Here is a 23,347-nt window from a genome sequence, read left to right on the forward strand (position 1 = left end):
ATGCTGATCTCTGTGTCCATGATGTGCCACGGGATTTTGATTTGGGGTTTTTAACATAACTTGGGGTGTATGGGGTGATACACACACGTGTAGGGTGAGGGATGCACACATGTAGGATGCACAAAAAGAACCCAATCCCTGTTTTTTGGGGATTATGGCTAAGAATGAACCCGGGGATTTCTGTGTTTTGCCATTTGTGGACCGGCAGAAATGCTGATTTCTGTGTCCCTGATGTCCCACAGGGTTTTGATTTGGGCTTTTAACATCACTTGGCTGGGATCATGGATCGCGCACACATACAGGGTGGAGGATACACACACATATATAGGGTGGAGGATACACACACACATATAGGGTGGAGGATACACACACATATATAGGGTGGAGGATACACACACATATATAGGGTGGAGGATACACACACATATATAGGGTGGAGGATACACACACATATAGGGTGGAGGATACACACACACATATAGGGTGGAGGATACACACACACATATAGGATGGAGGATACACACACACATATAGGGTGGAGGATACACACACACATATAGGGTGGAGGATACACACACACACGCATATATAGGGTGGAGGATACACACGCATACAGGGTGGAGGATACACACACATATGGGGTGGAGGATACACACACACATATGGGGTGGAGGATACACACACATATATAGGGTGGAGGATACACACACACATATAGGGTGGAGGATACACACACACACGCATATATAGGGTGGAGGATACACACGCATACAGGGTGGAGGATACACACACAGAGAGCATGGAGGATACACACACACATGTAGGATGGAGGATACACACACACACACATATAGGGTGGAGGATGCACAGACGAATAGCATGGAGGATACACAGACACACATAGCATGGAGGGTACACACACATATAGGATGAAGGATACACACACACAGAGCATGGAGGATGCACACGCACACAGCATGGAGGATACACACATGTATAGGATGGAGGATACACACACAGCATGGAGGATACACACACACACACAGCATGGAGGATACACACGCACATATAGGATGGAGGATACACACACACATAGAGTGGAGGATACACATACATAGCATGGAGGATGCACACACACAGAGCACGGAGGATACACACACACACATAGCATGGAGGATACACAGACACAGCATGGAGGGTACACAGACACACAGCATGGAGGGTACACACACACACACAGCATGGAGGGTACATACACACACACATAGCATGGAGGATACACAGACACAGCATGGAGGGTACACGGACACATAGCATGGAGGGTACATACACACACACAGCATGGAGGGTACACACACATATAGGATGAAGGATACACACATGTATGGGATGGAGGATACACACAACACGGAGGATACACACACATAGGGTGGAGGATACAGACACATAGCATGGAGGGTACACACGCACGTATAGGATGGAGGATGCACACACACACACAGCATGGAGGATACACACACATATAGGATGGAGGATACACACACAGCATGGAGGATACACATGCACATATAGGATGGAGGATTCACACACACACAGCGTGAAGGATACACACACACATAACATGGAGGATACACACACACATTTATAGGATGGATGATACACACACAGCATGGAGGATACACACGCACATATAGCTTAGGAGGATACACACGCACACAGCATGGAGGATACACACACACGTATAGGATGGAGGATACACACACACATTTATAGGATGGATGATACACACACACACACATAGCATGGAGGATACACACATACACATAGCATGGAGGATACACACGCACACAGCATGGAGGATACACACACACGTATAGGATGGAGGATACACACATGTATAGGATGGAGGATCACACCGCGCAGAGGATACACACACACACACACAGCATGGAGGATACACACGCACACAGCATGCATACACACGCACACACAGCATGGAGGATACACACGCACACACAGCATGGAGGATACACACACACACATATAGCATGGAGGATACACACGCACACAGCATGGAGCATACACACGCACACACAGCATGGAGGATACACACGCACACACAGCATGGAGGATACACACGCACACACAGCATGGAGGATACACACACACATATAGGATGGAGGATACACACACCGGGCAGAGGATACACACACACACATGTATAGGATGGAGGATACACACGCACACAGCATGGAGCATACACACGCACACACAGCATGGAGGATACACACGCACACATATAGGATGGAGGATACACACACCGCGCAGAGGATACACACGCACATATAGCACGGAGTAGGTAACACACACGTGACTAAGCGATGCAAACCCATGACAAAGGGACGTACGCGTGTGACAAAGCAGATGTCTATCCAGACCCATCCATGTGCCTAAGGGGAGTGCACACACACACACATGACAAAGCGGGGTGTCACACACACACACACACGCACACAGGATAAAGCAGAAGCCATGCACACATGTGACAGGGCAGACTGCCACACATGACAAAGCAGGGTGGCACGCACACCCATGACAAAGAAGGAGCCTGTCCATTCCCACCCACCCACACCCACCCAGCAGTGCCCTGCTCTGCCATTGGGAAGCTGGGCACAGGGCAGGAAGGCCGGGAATGCTGCCAGGAATGGCGCCTGCATCCTGCATGGCACCTGCCGTCGCCGCTTCCCCTCTCCCGGGAGCCTGGCTCCTCTGTTCCTGCGGTGCCAGGGTCACTGCTGTGCCACAAATACAGCCGGAGTAAACCCTGGGTAAAGCACACGGGAGAGAACCCGAGCGTGCCCAATGCCTGAGAGCATCGGCCAGACCCGCAGTCGGGCAGCGCCGGTTCCAAACTGGATGCACACCAGCGCAGACAACAATGGGATGCAGCTACTACTGCCATTACTAGCAGGAGTAGTCTTGAAGGATGTGGCGATTGCCACAAAGCTCTCACACCAACAATGCACCCAGAATCCACCCAAATTATTCCATTTTTCCATCCCCCTGGCTGGATGAAGCTCCACTGCATAGCATTTACCATGGAGGAAGGAATCGACACCCCAACCTCTTTGCTAGGAAAAGAAATTCCACAGCAGCCTTTAAAAGAAAATCTAAAAGTTAATTACGAATTTCTTTGGGCATTCTGACCCTCTGCTTTGCCAGGAAGTTTTCCCTGCAAACAGCTCTGAGATGAAAATTTGTGCCCGCATTTCAATGGCGCCTGCATCCTGCATGGCACCTGCCGTCGCCGCTTCCCCTCTCCCGGGAGCCTGGCTCCTCTGTTCCTGCGGTGCCAGGGTCACTGCTGTGCCACAAATACAGCCGGAGTAAACCCTGGGTAAAGCACACGGGAGAGAACCCGAGCGTGCCCAATGCCTGAGAGCATCGGCCAGACCCGCAGTCGGGCAGCGCCAGTTCCAAACTGGATGCACACCAGCGCAGACAACAATGGGACGCAGCTACTACTGCCATTACTAGCAGGAGTAGTCTTGAAGGATGTGGCGATTGCCACAAAGCTCTCACACCAACAATACACCCAGATGATCCCATTTTTCCATCCCCCTAGCTGGATGAAACTCCACTGCACAGCATTTACCATGGAGGAAGGAATAGACTCTCCAACCTTTCTCCAGGCTTTTCCTAATAGAGTTTGCTAGGAAAAGAAATTCCACAGCAGCCTTTTTTATGAAAAATTAAAAATTAATTAAGGATTTGGGCATTAATTAAGAATTTTGGCCATTTCTCTGCTTTGCCAGGATGTTTGCCCTGCAAACAGCTCTGAGATGAAAATTTGTGCCCGAATTTCCAGGCTGGAAACCTGCGAAGGACACAGAGCTGCATTTTGGGCACAGGGCACCTCCCAGACAACCAAAAATCGGTCCAGGCCCCTCCACATGTCAATGGCACCGACTGAGGGGCAGCATCAGCTGCGGGAGGAAATTTGGCATCGCCTTTTCCCGATAAATAAGGGCAAATTCAATTATTGCAGGGAGCGGGATGAAGCCGGTGCAGCAGCAACTCCTCGGAGTAGCCACTGGCAGATGGCACATCCTATTCCATGTATATTCATTTTCTGTGCTACATCATCTGAAACATTCCCAGGTTATTCCAGCTTTTCTCCCTGATGTCCACCACCCTGGTATCTGGGAATATTTGGGGAAAAGACCTTTAAGCCTGATAACTGCTCCATATAAAATTGCAGAGCTGTTGTTGGCTGATGGGGGCTGATTTAAATCCCAGCATGAAAACCACAGGTCAGTGGGTCTTCCCTTTTTCCTGCCATTTGCAGAGCCCCAAATTTCCAGCTACGAGAAGTTTACCACGAGGAGTAAATGTTTGAGCTGTAAAGCTTCCAAAATGACTTTGTTTATCAGAGCAGATGAAGGGAAAAAAAAGCTAAAGGAATCATTTAAAGCTCAAAGCAAAACTGTTTATAGGACAGCTTTTAGTGCTCCAAGATTCCAGAGAGATTTCAGCAATTAACAGCACAAGCTTCCATAACTGAATTCCGTTCTAGATGTGCATTTTTTAGTTGTTCCTGTGCTATTTAAGTTATTCCCTGTTACAATTCTGCAAAGAGATTTGCTGATCCTATAAAAAAAACTTCAACTGCGATCCCAAAGCAGGGGCTTGGATCCTTTGACTTAGCAGGCTTAAATCCTTTGACTTCCTACATAAGAAAAATACCCAAATAATGCCCAAATTCTCTTTAAATCGTGGGAGGGAGATAAAAAAATTCAATCACTTTCTTTTTGCAGTAGCAAAAAAAAAAAAAGTAGTGAAAGATGAAAATTTGGTGTTCCCAGGATTATTTGTGCCTATTTCGTGGCTGTGGAAGCCACTTTTGCCTCTGACAAAAATCCACATTTTGGATTTGGATTCATTTTGTTCCCAGATCCCTGAGATCCAGGGAATAATGGGAGCCATCACTCCTGCTCCTGTTAAACCTGAAAAAAATTCAATCACTTTATTTTTGCAGTGGCAAAAAAATGAGTAGTGAAAGATGAAAATTTGGTGTTCCCGGGATTATTTGTGCCTATTTCGCTTTCTTTGGGAATTCAGGCCACAATTTGTTCCCTGAGATCCAGGGAATAATGGGAGCCATCATTCCTCTTCCTGCTAAGCTTCAAAAAAATTCAATCGCTTTCTTTTTGCAGTAGAAAAAAAAATAAAAGCAGTGAAAGATGAAAATTTGGTATTCCCAGCATTATTTGTGCCTATTTCGCGTTCTTTGGCAATTCAGGCCACAGAATTCTGTGGGAATTCTGACAAAAATCCATAAGAATTTGGGAGTGGCACAAATACAAATCCAATGGGAAGAACCCAAATTGTACCTCACATGGATTTTTTTTTCCCTGAACTCGGAGCCAGGCCTAAGTTCCCTGGTTTAACAGATCCACTTTGTTCCCAGATCCCTGAGATCCAGGGAATAATGGGAGCCATCATTCCTGTTCCTGCTAAACCTCAAAAAAAATTCAATGGCTTTCTTTTTGCAAAAATAAGTGGTGAAAGATGAAAATTTGGTGTTCCCAGGAATGAGGCATCTTTCCTGCTCCTGCTAAACTTGGCAAGGACAGGCAGAGCGTCCCCGCACCGAGTGACATTTGGCTTGAGCCGCTGCGATGGGGAATTCTGAATTATTAAATATATTTAAGGTAGCGTGGAAAGAGGATGACAGAAAGCACCTGAAAATCTCCATCTCCATTATCCAAGGGGAATGAGTGAGCTGGGTTTATCTGTTTAATTACCACGACAGCTCCCAGACTGAAATATCTGAATTTCTGAAATATTAGCCTTGGAAAATAGGGACTAGAATTCCAGAGCCCTGGAATTCTGCCTGGCAAAAGTGGGAATGTGAGGAGACGCACGCAGAGCCAACACCCAAACTCCAGCATCCTTCTCCCTCTTTTCTGGAACATCCCGTGAAAAATGGGAGCCGCCCATGGAACCGCAGCAGCTTCCTTTTTAAAAGCAGCTTTTTACCCCAAAATCTCCTTTAGAGGGGTTTTTCCTTCTTTTTTATTCTTTGGAATGATATTTCTCCACGATAAGCCCCAAGCAGAGCCCTGGTTTCCCGAATCCTCCCTGGCACGTTCCTACTGAGAGCAGCGGGATCCGTGCAGGCATCCCAGGTGTGCCTCACCTGGGCAGCTCCCAAACATCTTCCTAATTCCAGTTTTTGGATGATCAAACAATAAGAACAAAATCCTGCAGCCTTCCCACCAGGCCACACTCCAAACCCAGACTGTACTTACAAAAACCCCACAGTATTCGTTATCATTTCCTCACCGAATAAAAAACCGAGGAAGTTAAACTGCGCTGGATTTGCGATTCCCTCGTTAGAGATGTATTAATTTGTTGCTCTAATGCAGGCCAAGCCCTAATCAAACTAATGGCAAAATGAAAAGCGAGGATTTAAATCCTTTAAAGAGACTTTGCTTGATTTGGTCAGGCAAAGATTGGAGATTTTTTCCCTTTTTTCTGGGCCACGGGAATGGCCAATGATAAAAATTCCGCTTTCCTGTGATTCTGCTCCCACCCACACGCTATTCAAACCGCTACAGAGTGGGCAATCCAGAACAGATGCTCCCAAACGGAGGTAAAATTCCAGCCTTTAAATAGAAGGAGCAGAAATTGAACGGAATCAGGAAGATGTGGGCTTTGATTAACAGATAAAAAACCGAAATATGTCAAATGTGACAGACCCGGGGAATTCTTGGGGGAAAAGCTCCTTCCAAATCCGATCCCCAGCGATCATCTCTACATTTTATAGTGCCTCACACTAAAACGAGGATCAATTTCAGATAAATTTACTATGGAAGCCATTGCAAACTCCTCCCAAAATTTTAGTAGATGTGAGAAAATGAATTTTTTTTGGCAACCGTCCTAAAAAAAGGGCAAACAAAGCAGGAAAAATAAAAAGCAACCCCCCACTTCAGCCCCAATGAATGTGCATTGTTCAATTGAAGTAACAGCTATTAAATCACTTTCCAAATACGATCTAAATTGGAGGCAACTCCAGGGGAGTTTGCTTCCCAACGCCTCCAGTCTCCCCCAGTTCTGCCAGCGCAGGTCAGAGGCTCCAGCCTTGCTCCAGTGCCCTGTGCCGAACACCTGCAAACATCAAACACAAACTCCTGCTCCTTTCCTGGGCTGACAAAAGCCTTTCATGTGAAAAATGCTCCCTGGGAATGTCACGGCTGGAGCTCAGGTTACATTCCTTTCTCCCTCGCAGCCCTCCCCGCTTTGGAACATGGGGAGAAGCCATGTTTGTGGAATTCAACATTCAAAGGGAACGGGGCTTTACTTTCTTTTCCCTCGCACGTCGCAAATCACAACACGGCATCACGGATTAGCTAAGCAAAAAGCCACGGGCATGACTTTAAGCAGGAATTATTCCCACACTTCCTAAAGTCCACTTAGTTTCACTTCCCTGCTTGGGATTACTTTGAGGCGCCTGGTTTTTATTTTAATCTCCGTTTTTCTCCCCTCTGGAAGAGAACTTTGGGCTTAATGCAGACAATCTCCATCAATCTGGTTTTAAGGAGGAATATTTAAAGGTCAGCTCAAACTTCCGAGGGAGAACTTCCAGAAGGAAAAGCAGGAGTCAGGCAGCAATTCCCCGTTAGCAATCTGCATAATTACAAGAACAGCCTGTGTCCGCTATTATTCATGGAGCTGCCTTTAATCCTGCCACGGGAGCAGCATCCAGGTATTTATTCTCAGCTCCAATCCCAATTTCCCAATTTCCCAGCTCCTATTGACAAACAATAGCCACCAAGTCCATCCTCAAGGCCACAAATCCGCCCTCTGCCCTGCGGCGGAGGGAATGAACCCCCAACTTTTTTTAAAAAATTCCCTGTTTAATGAGCAAGCAGTAGATAGTGCAAGTGGGCAATTGCCTCGATGTTCCTTTCCAGAACCACCCTTTGCTGCCATTGTGCACGCAGCCACCGCCGCTCCACCAAGCTTCTCCTGCATCCTCCGGCACCAGCCACGGGCGCACCGGGGAATTCTCTGGGAATTCTGTCCGTGGCACAGCTCAGGTGTTGTTTTAAGTGGTTTTTATCTCTTTATTCCTAACTTCCTGCAGCTCGTTAAATCATCCTCCTGGCTACCAAAATTCCTCTGATTCTTTCGATTCTTAAACACAATTTAATCACTCCCTGCTCCGATTTGTCCTCCTGATCCAAATGACTCCGGAGATGAAGTTCAGGAGGAATTATTAAATAGAACTCTGGAGTCATTTGCTGTCAGCCCAAGTGGTGGTTGCTGCATGGACTGGGCTCTGAGCATGACAAATTGATTTGTCTGGCACAACCACTCCGCGCTCCTCTCCAGTGAAAACAAATAGAGTGGAGATTCTAGATCCGGCCTCATCACTTCCAAAATTATGGCAGAAAAGGACAAAAACTGGGATTCAAACCTATAGCTCATGTTTGGAAAGTTATCCCAGCCCAACAGCAAAATTCTCCAAGTTGCTAGCTCACAATCTAAGCAAGTTTGGGAAGATGAAACAAATCCAGGTTGTAATTTTGAAAGCCGAAATAGAATAAAAGACACAAAAAGGGAGTTTAGGTGGAGATCGATCTGAAGAAAGCCAGACCGAACTTCCAAGCCGAAATCCCTCTCTGGAAATAAAAACCTAAACGATGCCCCAGCGCATTTAATAAAACACTGAATAAAGAGGAGTCCTGAAATGAGCAAAGCTGCAGATACCAGGTATGAAACTCTCTGCAAGGAGAGGCTTCTCTGGGAATTTCAGGGAAGCCTTGCCCAAATTCCCTACGCAGTGTGCTGGCATGTGGAATTGTCTGGGAATCCAAAGCCCGCAACTCCCTACCTGTACGCGGAGGCACGGCAAAGCAGCTGCATCCCAGAGCAAGGCAACGTGCTCTGGGGATCTTTGGGAGCTCTCGTTTGTCAGGCACATAAAAGCCTCTCTAGAAACTTGAGTTGCCAGACAATTATTGTCCACACATGGTGTACTGCAGAGAGCTCCGAGGCCGCTTTTGTCATCCCACTGCTGCTTTTAGGGAGCGCGGGAGATGCCCATCAGCCCTGCCACAGCCACAGGAACAAATCTGCCACCTCAATTTCAGCAAAGTCTTCCAAAACACTCTCGTGTCTAAAACCAAAATTCCCTGCCTTTAAGCAGCAAGAGAAAGTCACTTGAATAATTGAATTCCCCAAAAATATTCCATCAGCAAACAGCCCTCTCTAATCCTAAAGACTTTTTTTTCCTGGTGTTTATTCTCGGATACTTGTTTTATTTATTTAACCGCAACAGCCTTCAATTCTGCTCCAATTCTAAAGCACAAAATTAATTTGCACACAAGAGGTTTTGACTATCATCCCCGACAGACAAAGAGAGGCTTTGGAATTGGAAATAAAAAATTCTCCAGGGCTCAAATCACTAAAAGAAAAAGATAAATCTACTGCAAAACGAGAACAATTTTAAGCAATGATTAAACAGAGGCGAAGTCCAGGGGTTTTTAAAAAATCACAAATGTGTGGCGACGCTCTAAAAACCTCCCAGGCTTGTGGAAATAACAATAATAATAATAATAATAATAATAAAAAATCAGAATAAGAATAACCGGCGCTTAGGAATAATTCCGCTGCAATCCGAACGAATCTGCTCCCCACGAGAGATTAAAGCACCACGACAAAGGTAATGCCTATGGATAAATAAATCCCAACATTTGCACTACGGATGGAACAAAAACCGGTACATACTTGAGCCAGTAAAATGTCCACTTGCCAAGGAAGTTGGTCCATTTTTCCCGCTGCTCACAGGAGGTGAAAACATCTAAAAAAAAACAAACAAAGAAGCATTACTAGTGCAAAACAAGCAATTGCCGAGTCCACTGGCAGTGCAAAGTTGCTGGCACATTCCTTAGGAGTTTCTCTTCCCCGAACCGTCAGCCCCCACAGCCCTGCGAAGGCTGATTCCGGATTGCTCGCATCCCCCAGCGCCCCTCGGCACCAGCATCCCGCTTTTCTCAGGCTCATTAGCTTCCCAAACAATCTGCCCTTGCCGGAGCCTTTGAGCCCAGCAGCGTTTTCCAGCCTGGGAAGTGCCGACAAAATCTGGGATGCGAAAGCGCGAAAAAAGTTGGGATGGGTCGCAACCTTGGTCATCAACGTAGCAACGTCCATTTCCATCCCGCTCCAGGATTTGCCTGGCATGTGGGAACCCAAATAATAATAATGCAAAGTGCCACCTGCCCTAAATTCTCATTCCGTCTCTCCCACCGAGCAATTGGAAGCCAGGCTCGCTCCTCGCCCCCTCTCCCTCCCTCTCGCACTCCTCTCTCTCTCTTCCCAGCATTTATTTCGACCCTAATTGGTTTCTCCCTTCTCCGACGTGTCTAGTGGATAATACGCACCTTCCCTGAGTCAGAGCCTGCAAAAAGCCAAGGAACAAATGGGAAAAGTGCACCAACAAGCAGAGAGGGGGCTGCGAAGCTGCCGCAGGCTACGATTGCTGGCCAAACTTCCCCAAGCCATCCCTCAGAAGCCGAGGCTGGAGCAGCAGCACCAGCCTGGAGCACACAGGGGAAAGGGGGGGGCTTGAGGAGCAGACCTGCCTCTCGCAGCAAAAGCTCCTGCCCAAAATAAAGAACTAAGTGGATAGAGAGATATTCCTGACATATTGGGGGGAAGGGAGGGGATGGGGAGAGAGAGGAAGGAAGGGGCTGGAGGGGGAGGGGGAGCCTGACAAAACTAGACAAGTGCACGCGTCCGGCGCAACGTTCGGCCTCCAAACCAGCCCGGGGGGACAAAAATCCCTCTTTGCTTCGAAAATCGCTCCCAAATCCTGCCTAGGGCGGGGAGGAGAAGCTCGGAGCAGTTTTAATGCCAGCAGAAGCCATAGGAGATTTCAGGGCAAACTTTAAACTGAGACGGTCGTGGATTTCTTTGCACTTTCCATGTGCCAAAATCGAAACAAGGGAAGAACCGAAAGGAGAATATCAGCGAGTCATTAGCAATTAATTAGCTGATGTGCCAACGACGCTTGAAAATCGAAAGCACAATAAAAGTGCAAGATCGGTATGATGGAACGATGAGAAATGGTCAGTTTTTGGGGCGTTTCTTTTGGCAGGAATTATTTGAGCCGTCCGAGACATGAAACCAAGCTGCGAACGCGCCTGCATCTCCCATCACACACAATCAGAAAGACTAAAAATACTCAGTTTGGATTTTTTTTTTTTAAGCGAAAAAAATATTTACCATGCTTCTAGCTGCTGATTAAAAATTGCCCAATGTACTTAGAGCACAGTTTGGGGTTGGTTTTGTTGCTTTAGGGTTTTTTTTGGCTGGATTTTCTTTTTGTTAACAGAGCAGCTAGAGATTTTTTTTTTTTTTTTACAGCTGTTGCTAATTTCCACCGTTGTTTCTTACCGCACTGAAATCCAGTAAATCACTCAGTTCTTTGTCCGTCCCTAAGGCAGCCATTCGCTGTTGGTGATGCATTTTAGCAAAATCACACAAACCTAGAAACATGGAAATAACCGCAATCAGAAATCCCGAGCCTTGCAGGAAACACAGTCGGATTTTGCTTTTTCAAGGGGGGTCGGGGAGTGGGTGGTTGAGAAGAAGAAGGGAGGGGAAAAAAAGATGGAGGGGCAGCAAAAAAAAAAAAAACACCCAAAAAACACAACAACAAGAGAAAAAAAAAAGCGATATTGTATTTCCAAAGAGGCGAGCCAAACCCGGCAACATCCACTCTTAAACCCAAATCCGGAGGAGAAAAAAAAAGGCAAAGCCTCTCTCCCGGAGCATCATTTATGCAACAGGAGGTTCAGCGAGGAATGAATGAGGATCCCAGAGAAGAAACTACAGCCATCCGCTCCCAACTTTTTCCCTTCTCCTTCTTCCACGCAAAGTAGCGTTTGGAGGCACAAACGGCAAAGAGCGAGGAAGAAAAAAAAAAGCCACGGCGAGATGCGAAGTGCAGGTTCCGGGGGCGGGGGGGGCAGCGGGGGACAATTAGCCCCGATTCCTAATTTGCGGAGAGGAGGGGGGGATGAGGCCGACAACAAGCCGGCGGCAGCGGCTCGGGCCTGTGCGGAGGCAGCGCCCGGGGGGAGGGGAGCCCAGCGAGGCAAGGCGAGGGAAGAGGGAAGGGGCGCGGAGCCCAGCCCAGCGCGGCGGCCCCGAGCCCGGCCGGCCCCGGCGCCGCCTCCGTACCCGCCGCCGCCGCTCATGGAGCTCCGCGCTCGGCTCCCGCCCGCTCCCGCCGCACTTTTCCAAGGATTCCACGTTGGATTCGCCCAGCTCGCGCACACACATGGCCAAGCGCGTTTATACGGGGCCGCGGACGCACGTGACGCGGGCACTTGGCCGAAAGGAACAAGATTTTTTTCCCCTTTGGATTACCCGGTCCCTTCGTCTTTTTGTTTTTTAGATTTTTTATCTAGAATCCGGCTTTGTTTTGGTTGCCTCACTCCCAACGCCCAGCTTTGCCATTTTCCCGGAGCATCGCTGCAAACTTTGCGAAGCAGCCCCTTGGATTTACGCGCAAGTTTTTGGGGATGCTGCCAGCCGCCCCCCCCCCCCCCCTTCCCCTCGCCCTTCCTTCCTCCCTCGCCCTTCCTTCTTCCCTCATCCCCTCTGCCACTTTTATTCGGCATTTCCCTCCCGCAGGCCGGACACCACTAAAAAGAACTCCTCGGAGTTCATTTTCCGGTAGGAAATAAAGCGGCGAGTCCCCGCGTCTGCACCTTGGTGTATTTCCCGCACGTGTAGTTACATCGTATCTATGCAATGTATATACAATGTATAGATTTACACAGCCCGGAACTTGCACTTTCTTTTCTTTTCTTTCCTTTTTTTTTTTTTATTAAATAACACATTGGGATCGACAATTTCAATCAAAAAATAAAAATGAAAGCAAAAATAAAAAAAAAAAACACAGACAAGTTAGTCTAACAGCAAATTGGAACTTTACCTTAAATGGCCACAAATATGTTCACAATATTCCAAGGGGGAAAAAGAAGGGAAAAAAAAGGAATAAAAAATAATCAAAATAAAAAGAGAGGAATCTTCTGCCAAAGTGCTTTATTGTCTCACACGTATGTGACCCTCCAAAACCACCAAAAAGTAGGGAAAGTGTCAGTCCTGCTCCGGGTTATTCCACAGCTTTACAGGCACACTACACCTGGCTTTGTTGGGATTTGGGGGGCCCGGCCACCGGCCACAAAAATCATATAAATTAGATTTAAAAAATTTAAAAATTCAAAACCAAGGAAAAAAAAAAGAAAAAGGAAAAAAAGAAGGTCCGACAACTTTTGCCCTATTGTTTTTACAGACACATGGTGACGGGCTCGCAGCGCCGCGGCTCTCGGGGACTTGCCCCCTCCTTGTCCTTCCTTAAAAAAAAACCAAAACCAAAAAACCCAAATCCCGAAAAAAACCCAGGCGACTCCCCCCTCGGGGGAGCGCGGGGCCGCCCGTTCCCCAACTTGGTCCAAGTTTAGAGCAGCGCCCGCCGCCTCCTCCGGCTCAGCAGCGCGGCCTCCCCCGCCGAGCCGCGGCCGATCGCATCCCGCCCGGGCAGCCGCATCGCCCGCCGCTCACATCCGGGCAATGCCCGCCGCCTTATAAGCGCCGCCGCCGCCGCTCGCAGACAATGACGAGGAGGAGGAGGAGGAGGAGGAGGAGGAGGGCGGGAGGAAGCGGGCGGGACGGCGCGGCGGGGCTCACAAGATGGAGGGGCCCCGCCGCCCCTCGCCCCTCACGTGTTCCCGCGCAAGCCCCGGGGATCGGTGCCCGCCGGGGCCGGGCCCGCGGCGCTGCCCGGGGGGCTCCGGCTGCGCTCGGCCATGAGCGGCTCCGTGCCTCAGCCTCGGCACACCCGGGAGGGGCTCCAGGAGCCTCAGCACACCCGGGAGGGGCTCCAGCACACCCGGGAGGGGCTCCAGCATCCTCAGCACGTCCATGAGGGGCTCCGGCACACCCGTGAAGGGTTTCAGCACCTTTAGCACATCCATGAGGGGTTCCAGCACACCCATGAGGGGTTTCAGCACCCTCAGGCACACGGGGGTTTCAGGACCGTGAAGGGTTTCAGCACCTTTAGCACATCCATGAGGGGTTCCAGCACACCCATGAGGGGTTTCAGCACCCTCAGAGCACCCATGAGGGTTTCAGCACACCCGTGAAGGGTTTCAGCACCTTTAGCACACTCATGAGGGGTTTCAGCACCTTTAGCACATCTATGAGGGGTTCCAGCACCCTCAGCACATCCGTGAGGGGTTTCAGTCCCCTCAGCATACCCGTAAGGGGTTTCAGCACCCTCAGCAAGACCTAGGATGGCTTCCATCCTCAGCAGACCTGTGAAGGGCCTCAGAGCCCTCCGCAAACAACACCTTGAAGGCTTTCAGACCCTTTAGGCAGCCCTCAAAGGGTTCAATCCCCTCAGCAAACCCTGTGAGAGGTTTCAGAACCGTGAGGGCTTTCAGGGCCCCCCATCCCACCCAGAAATCAACAAACCCTGTGAGGGGTTTCACGTGCCCTCAAACCATCACCAGACACCACAACTTGTTACAGCCGCCTTAGCACTTACCTGAAGGGCTTCAGGTCCCGCAGACTCCTGATGGGTTTCGCGACCCTCCACCATGATCAGACTCCGTGAGGGCGTTTCGGCTCCCATAGATCCTCCAAGGGTTTCTCCAGCTCCCGGCCCTCAGCTGATGCCATGAGGGGCCTGGGAGACCTCGCTGCTGGTCCCCATGAGGGGGCTAGCGCCATCCCGCCCTAGCGTGAGGGGGTGCCCTGGATGAGGGGGCGCCCTGGCGTGAAGGGGCGCCATCCCGCCACTCCGCCGTGAGGGGGCTCGCGCCCGGCTGCCCTGAGGGGGCTCGTGCCACTCGTCCTGAGGAGGCTCGTGCCACTCCATCGTGAGGGAACTCGTGCCGCTCCATCGTGAGGGAGCTCGCCCCAGGCTGCCGTGAGGGAGTTCCCGCCACTCCGCCATGAGGGAGTTCGCACCACTCCGCCCTGATGGAGTTCGCGTCACTCTGCCCTTAGGGAGCTCGCGCCAGGCTGCCCTGAGGGGGCTCGTGCCGCTCGTCCTGAGGGGGCTCGTGCCAGGCTGCTCTGAGGGGGCTCGCGCCGCTCCATCGTGAGGGAGCTCGTGCGGGGGCTCGTGCCGTTCCATCGTGAGGGAGCTCGCGGGGGCTCGTGCCGTTCCATCGTGAGGGAGTTCGCGCCGTTCCATCGTGAGGGAGCTCGCGCCGCTCGTCCTGAGGGGGCTCGCGCTGCTCCATCGTGAGGGAGCTCGCGCCGTTCCATCGTGAGGGGGCTCGCACCAGGCTGCCGTGAGGGAGTTCCCGCCACTCCGCCGTGAGGGAGTTCCCGCCACTCCGCCGTGAGGGAGTTCGCACCACTCCGCCGTGAGGGAGTTCGCACCACTCCGCCCTGATGGAGTTCGCACCACTCCGCCCTGATGGAGTTCGCATCGCTCCGCCCTTAGGGAGCTCGCGCCAGGCTGCCCTGAGGGAGCTCGTGCTGCTCCATCGTGAGGGAGCTCGTGCCACTCTGCCGTGAGGGAGCTCGTGCCGCTCCATCGTGAGGGAGTTCGCGCCGTTCCATCGTGAGAGGGCTCGCACCAGGCTGCCGCGAGGGAGTTCCCGCCACTCCGCCGTGAGGGAGTTCGCACCACTCCGCCCCTAGGGAGCTCGCGCCAGGCTGCCCTGAGGGGGCTCGTGCCGCTCCATCGTGAGGGAGCTCGCGCCGCCCCGTCCTGAGGGGGCTCGCGCCGCTCTGCCCTGAGGGGGCTCGCGCCGCTCCATCGTGAGGGAGCTCGTGCCAGGCTGCCCTGAGGGGGCTCGTGCCGCTCCATCGTGAGGGAGCTCGCCAGGCTGCCCTGAGGGGGCTCGTGCCGCCCATCGCGAGGGCTCGCGCCGCCCCGTCCTGAGGGGGCTCGCGCCGCTCTGCCCTGAGGGGGCTCGCGCCGCTCCATCGTGAGGGAGCTCGTGCCAGGCTGCCCTGAGGGGGCTCGTGCCGCTCCATCGTGAGGGAGCTCGTGCCACGCTGCCCTGAGGGGGCTCGTGCCGCTCCATCGTGAGGCAGCTCGTGCGGGGGCTTGTGCCGTTCCACCGTGAGGGGGCTCGCGCCGCTCCATCGTGAGGGGGCTCGCGCCGCTCCATCGTGAGGGAGCTCGCGCCAGGCGGCTCTGAGGGGCTCACACCTCTCTGGCCTGAGGGAGCTCACACCACTCCGCCGTGAGGGGCTCACACCATTCTGCCCTGATGGAGCTCACACCACTCCGCCGTGAGGGAGCCCACACCACTCTGCCCTGAGGGAGCCCACACCGCTCTGCCCTGATGGAGCTCATCCCACTCTGCCGAGAGGGGCTGAAGCCTCGGGCAGGTCTCTTTGGGGCTCTGGCCCAGCCCCGGTCCCTCAGAGGCCCCGCGAAGTTTCCCGCCTTTGCCTTGGCGCCATTGCAGAGGCGCCGTGAGGGGCTCCAGCTCCCTCAGCTCCCTTAGCACCCGCAAACTCTGTGAGGGGTTTCAGTGCCTCAGCCGTGATCAGACCCTCGAAGATCTTCAGCCCGCTCAGCCCTCAGCATCCCGCGAAAAAAGGTAGGTTTGAATTATTCATTTTTTAAATGTTTTTTTGGGGTGCTGAGACCGCAACGGGGCTGGTGCACGAGCAGGTGGTGGAAATGGAAATAAGGAAGGGAATGGGGAAAGGCAAATATGATATAAAGTCATGGAATGGTTGGGGTTGGAAGGGTCTGTCACTGGACCAGAATGCTCCAAGCCCCATCCAACCTAGCTTTGGACACTTCCAGGGATGCTGCCTTCAAATTAATGATGGATTTGGTTAATAACGGGCTGTGCGGTTTTACTTGGAAATTAAGTAGGAAAAGGGCTAACCCAACTGCCACCCTGGCCCCGGTATTATTAATTTTCCAGTTTTAATCCTCTGGATTTTATACTGTCCCCATATGTCCTGTTTTCAGCACGCCACAGGAATTCCATGTGGACAACTGGCTGAGCAGGGGGGCCTCAGAATTCATGGGAAGCAGACCTGGGAAATTTTACCAGATTCCTCTTCCTTGGAAATGTCCAGGGCCAGTTAGGATAGGATGTGGACAAGTGGTCAAGAGGGATGGAACTGGACGGGCCTTTAAAATTCCAAACCATTCCCTGATTCTACCAGGGTGATTGTGAAAATAAGTTGATGGATGTTATGGAACTGCAGTAGCTGATGCCATGAACCCAGAGGTGCCATACTGGATTTTGTGATAAAACCGAAGTGGAACATAGCTGAACTTGGTAAATTTTATAGGGTAAACCCCCCAGTCACCAAAGTGTTTGTTTCTCCGCTTCCCGAAAATAAACAAGTGGGAAAATGGAGCAAGAAAAACCTTGTAATTTTCATGCAGTTTCTTCCTTTGTGCTTCCTTGTTATGGTGTCAACATGAGGCTAGTTTGGCTTAGAGGGGAATGTAAACTTGCTAATTTCTGTACAGCTTTGCAAAGAATGTGTTTCATTCATTGCCTCAGAAATACTGCAGATTTCCATGGAAAGGTACTCCTGGAGGAGGGAAGATATTCTGTATTTGCCTGAATTCCGATTAAAATTTGGTTTGTTTTCTAATTCCCTAATGAAATAAGATGTTTGATTTCAATTAAAGTGAAATGTCATCATTTTCAGTCGTACTAATGGATATGGAATACTGCAGTCCATTAGGGAGAAAACAGTGGATTTGGGAAAAGGCCAAGAGGTGCAGGGGATGGAAAGAGATTTTCCATGGATTTTCAATTTTTGTAATGGGCATATGTAGGTCATTATGGGAATCCATGGCTTGTGATGACAGGAATACAGAAAACACAATAAGGCAATCTCTTACGGAGATTTCAGCAGGAGTTGTTGATATTTTGTAAATCTGGAGAAATGTTTGGAGTAACCTGGGCTAGTGGAAGGTGTGGCAGGGGCCATGATCCTTCAAATCCTTCTCTCCTCCAGGCCTCTTCCAGCCCAGCCCTGAACAATTCCAGGGCTGGGGCATCCACAGCTTCTCTGGGAATATCATTTGGAGAGACCCTCTGGGAAAGTTGATGAGATTTAACAGTTTATTCCCCTGTATGGTGTTCTTTACATTATTGAGCGTCCTTTGAAGGCTCTCCACTGCTGGCAAAGATTTGTTGTTGTTGTTATCAATGTTTTTATATCGGATTTCGTATCTCATTCCTGTTATTACTGTTTGCTATTGAGCCTGGACCCGCCAGTGGCAGGGGACCCTCGGGCTGAGTCCCGTTGCTTGTCCTTCTAATTGAATTAAAAGCTGCTGTAAAAAATACATGGGAATAAGAATAGCAGAGGGATGAAGAAGGAAATAATTGGGGGAGTACGTGGCTGGATTAGTTATTGTCCCAATTAGCTGCCTGAATTAGCTCCTTGACAAGGAACACTGAGGGAAGAATAAAGGGCTATCGGTGACAAGGGCAGTTTTTAGGGAAGCTGCTCCTCTAAGTGTATTATGATTGCAATATAAAGAGCTGCAGGTTTCACTTAAATGGATTTTGATTCTGCTCATTTTTCTAACAGTAGATTTGTTTCACTTCCATATTAATCTCCTTTTATTAAACCATAGAAATGCCAACCTTTGTTTTCCTGAGAGCAGCCTAGGACATAATCTAACTTTACAAAAAACACAAGTATTCGTGCTCAGTGAAGAGATTGAGGTTGGATTTAAATCCTGTGAACTGGACACACAATTATGTCATTTCCAGGTCTAGGAGAAGTTGATTATTTGGAATGAACACGAGGACTTGAGCTCATTTTCATGGCAAACTGGTTTCAACGTTTTGAAGGGAAAGAAATTCCTTTTCAAAGCTGTGCCAGGGGAGTTTCAGGCAGAATTTCTGCATGGAAGGAGCTGCCCAGGAGGTGCTGGAGTGCCCATTCCAGGTGGAGCCTGGGAGACACAGCCGCGTTTCTGCAGCGTCTCTGGGCCGCCTCCCGCACAGGAGACACGGGATCCCCTCCCTCAGCAATGTTCTCACTGCTTATCAGGCACTGACTGTAATAAATAAACACCCAGGCATGGTTTAGACCCAGCCATGGAAATGAGTGGAGGTGTCCCTAAAAGCTCCTGGTCCCCAGCAGCAATTCCAGGGCCCTGCTCGGCACCATTGATTATGTTGTCTGCAGAGAGGCAGCTGAAAAGGTTGCAAAGAAATGAGGGATTAGGGGAAGAGAAGTCAGGGATTTATCCAACTCTGTAATAAATGAGATCACTTCTAAGAAAACTCAGCTGTCACCGAGCTGCCCTCCTGTCCTGTCCCCGTGCCTGTCACTGGGGAAGGTGCAGCAGCCGGGACATCCCTAGGATGAGCCTTTCCAGGCCTGGTCTGAGGCTCCAGGGGACACATCTGATATTGCTGAGCTTAATTCGAGTCCATCCACAGCCAGGCTGCCTCCAGCTGGCACCTCAAGGCTGGTTCTGGTGGCAGTCACCGCCTGAGAAAACCTCTCCCTCCCAAACCAAACCGTTCCTGGATTCTGAGATTTTCATTTCAGCACCAGGAAGCACGAGGAAGGTGAGGGGTTGGGGGAAGAGGAGCGAGGCAGGGCAGGGAAAGCAAAGGAAAGGAAAATAAACCCATGTTTTCCACATGGATAACTCCCCAGCAATTCACCGGAGGAGGGATTTGGTCCGATCCTGAAAGCCCAAACCAGCCGCGTTCGGATTTGCCAAGCACCTGTGAAAGAATGCAGCTGCAAGGCCCTGGGAAAACAATGGGAACTGTGACAGTTCATTAATATAAGGCAGCCCCGAGATTTATTTGGGAAAGCATCGGTGCAGGATTCCACTGGAGGACTCAGTGGTATTCCTGAGGTATGCCCGGGGCTGTGGATGTGTGGAAGCCCAGTTTGGGAACTGGGACACCTTACTGGGGCTGGCAACAAAACAAATTATTTTTCATTGTATATTTATTTGATAGGTTTGTATTTTTCTTTGTTTTCTATTTTTTTTTAAATATAGTTTGCTCTGGCTATTTTTTTCTGGTGAAGCAAGGGTTTGGAAAGTGCAGGCAGCATTTCAAACTGTGATCTGCACAGATGGGAATGAAGGAACATTCTCCAGGCGAAAATTGTTCTCAGAGACATTTGGATTGAGCAGGATTTGTCTGTGTGCGGGGTGGAACATCCTGATTTCCAACAGGAGGGTGCTTGGGCAGCACAGGGCCCAGCCCAGCGGATCCAACCCCTTCTCCCGTGGCAGAGGGACAGTAACCCATGGGAAGGGCTGTCCCATGGAAAACCCCTCAGGATCAGGCACTGGGGTGCTGTGTCCTCACAAACCTCGCCGCTTCTAATGGGTTTGAGGTGTGTGTGTGTGTAGCCCTGCGCTTGATGAAGAGTTTCTGTCAGCACAGGCAGCAGTTACAAATGACAGGGTGGGCAGGGATGGGCTGGGCAAATCCAAAACAATTTGCTTTGCATAGATTAGCAGCTCCTAAAGAGATCCCACATTCATCTGGGAGAGGTTTGCAGGGTGCAGTGTCACAGAGAGGCTTTGCTGCCCACGTCTTGTGTTTTTCCCCACTTCCCTCCTCGCTTCCCTCCTCCCCCTTTTGGTTTCCAAACTGAATTTCCCGATTTCCAGATGCAACTGCAATCAAACGTGGAAATAAAAGCAGGCAGTTAAATTATCGGAGCCCATAATCTCTCCCAAAGAAAAAGGGGGGATCATCCAACTCCATTTCCCTGCTTATGGGTCCCTGTTGCTGTACTGGTGCTAAATACACCAGGAGCTCGGCTCATCAAATTTTTAAGCACAGGATGCACAAAGGAAGCTCCAGAGTGTCTGGAAAAGCTCGTGGCATCGGTCAAAGGCAGCTCTTGGGGCTGAGGCGCTGCCAGCTCCCCATTCATCATCACTTCCCTTCCATGCCTGCGTTCCTTTTGTTCTCCAAACCCTAAATTTGCACGGTTTAATTTTCCTCCTCTCCCGGAATGGCTTTGCAAATGCTTAGCCTTAAGTAATAGTCAGTAAAGGCGAATTACCTTAAATCAAGCAAGGGTTATCTAATTTAGAAAATAGGAAATAGAGAGAAAATCAAACTAAATGAAATGTAAACAGGATAATTCATATCTAATCCATGGGCTTGCTCAACAGGAGGAGTCTTTTAGTTGTGCTCAGTTCTTAGCACAACTCACAGGTGTTTGAGCCCAACAACACCTTTAGGCCCTGCACTCCCAAAATCCTGAGGGAATGGGATTTCTCATGTCCATTTTTACTTTTATTGTAGCACCTCCAGCCGAGCTGCTCCTTCCTCAGTTTCCCTGGTGCTTTTACTGGCACACACCCACCTACCTGTGAGGATGGGATAGCACCAGGGCAGACTTTGCTATGACATTTCGACAAGACATTCCCTAGAATCCCGCACTGCCTTGGGTTGGGGGGGACTCAAAGATCACCCCCTTCCACTACCCCAGGGTGCACAAGCTGGCCTTGGACACTTGCAGGGATGCCACAGCTGTGCCGGGGCCTCCCCACCCTCCCAGTATCCCACCCCAAGCTCCCCAGTTTCCCCACCCTCCGGTTCCCTCGCTGCCTTTTTATTAATATTCAGCTCACCGCCGTCCCACGGCCTAATGAAGCTTATTACAGGATCCTGGCAGCAAGCTTTCCAACTTCCTTCCAATTAGCACTCGGTGCTTCAGAGGAATCCTCACAGTACAGGGGAGCTGTTTGGCAATCGCGCAGCACCTTTTCTTCAGCAACTTCACTTAAGATGTCCTCGTTAGATTAAAGACTCCTCAGATGCTGATTACCCCCTCCGGGTGGGTTCTTCATTGTTCTCCACACTCACCAGTTCTTTTATATGTTTTATTTAGGCTACAGCTTACAGGGATCATCCCGGTTTAGTAAGGAATGGTTTGGGTTGGAAGGGATTTTAAGGACCATCCTATTCCAACCCCTGGGACACTTCCAGGGAAGGGGAGTCCACTCAGAAAAGGGAATTTCAGATTGGCACGTGAGAAAATGCGCTGGGAGGTGCAGGATGGATCCTGGCAGGAACTGGTTCCAAAATACACTAGAACATTCCCAGCACTGCTGCTGAGCTGATGCAGAGAGCTTTCCCTGAGCCTTCCAGTGGGAAATAAATGCAGAAATGCATCCCTGTGATCCACTCCAGCGATGCTGTTTCCCGTACCTCATTCCTATGAGTGATCCAAGGGCAGCTTGGAGCAGCCTGGGATCGTGGAAGGTGTCCCTGCCTGTGGTAGGGGGTTCAATCCTTAAAATCCCTTCCAACCCAAACCATTCCAGAGTTCATTCCAGGATTCCAGAACCTTCTGTGCCCCAAAGCCTGCAGCCAGGATTTCTGGTCCCGTTTCCATGCCAGTGATTCCCAAGTGATATTTTGTCCCTGGTGGTAAAATGAGGACGGTACTGGGGCATGCTTTCCATCCCTGAGCTCCCCAGGAGGGAAACCCGGTCCCACCCAGGGTTTCTTCCCCTTTCTCCCAGTTTTCGCTCAGATTCTGACAAATTCCCAGTGATTGCTTTTCCAGTGAAACCCTAACAATGAGAATTTTTCAAGGTTAGCAAGACAATTTGGGCAAAGGAGCAAACTATAGGGGAGGCTTCATTCCACGGTGGCAATTAAGGCAGAGGAATATCAGCAGGTCACATCTTGCTTCCGGTGCATCAGGAATTGTTTTGCCGTGAGTTTGGAGGAAGCAGCGTCGGGGCTGTGCTTGGTATTTAAAGCAAACAAACCTCTCTATAAATGAGACTGGGAATGGGGCACGAAAGTAAAAGTGAGAGTGTTAAATTACAGATAACGGGGGAAGAGTCCAAATTTTCCCAAATGTTCTCGGCTTTCGGTTTTTTCCTAACGACCGTCGTTATATTTTGATGTGGTTAATAATACAGCAGAGGTTAAATGAAACATGAAAAAGGGCTGTACATTAAAATTGAGATAACTCTTCCTTCAGTGAAGTGGAACCCAGCAGATGTAGCTGCACACTGTAATTGCTGCCTGTTTCCTGTCACTCTGATTAAGTTGCATTGTCCCTGCTCCAAGTGTAGGAATCAGTGGCTTCCCATAGGGCACAGCATGGGACAACAGGCAAATGACTCTGTGCACCTCCTGCTTGTCCTGGTAATGCTATAGGCACACAATATCCATTGATGACTCCTAAAATCAATAGGCTGTGCAGTGCGAGAGGCACTCCACTCAAGGGCTGGCATTTTGGGAACAGCTCCATTCCCCAGTCAGGATTTTGGGAACGGCTCCATTCCCCAGTT

General features: G+C 50.1%; 1 protein-coding gene across 1 annotated transcript in view; it reads right to left on the reverse strand.

Moving 5' to 3' along the window:
* The window catches only part of TCF4 (transcription factor 4), a 106,096-nt gene extending 93,868 nt beyond the window's left edge, over positions 1–12,228 (reverse strand). The window contains exons 1-3 of the mRNA XM_030969480.1: positions 11,778–12,228; positions 11,467–11,558; positions 9,799–9,871 (exon numbers count right to left, since the gene is read on the reverse strand). Coding sequence (XP_030825340.1) covers positions 9,799–9,871; positions 11,467–11,558; positions 11,778–11,787 — 175 coding nt within the window. The 5' untranslated portion in view covers positions 11,788–12,228. The remainder of the gene's footprint in view (positions 1–9,798; positions 9,872–11,466; positions 11,559–11,777) is intronic.
* Positions 12,229–23,347: the final 11,119 nt, after the last annotated feature.

The sequence above is a fragment of the Camarhynchus parvulus genome, chromosome Z (genome assembly GCF_901933205.1).
Source record: "Camarhynchus parvulus chromosome Z, STF_HiC, whole genome shotgun sequence".
NCBI lineage: Eukaryota > Metazoa > Chordata > Aves > Passeriformes > Thraupidae > Camarhynchus > Camarhynchus parvulus.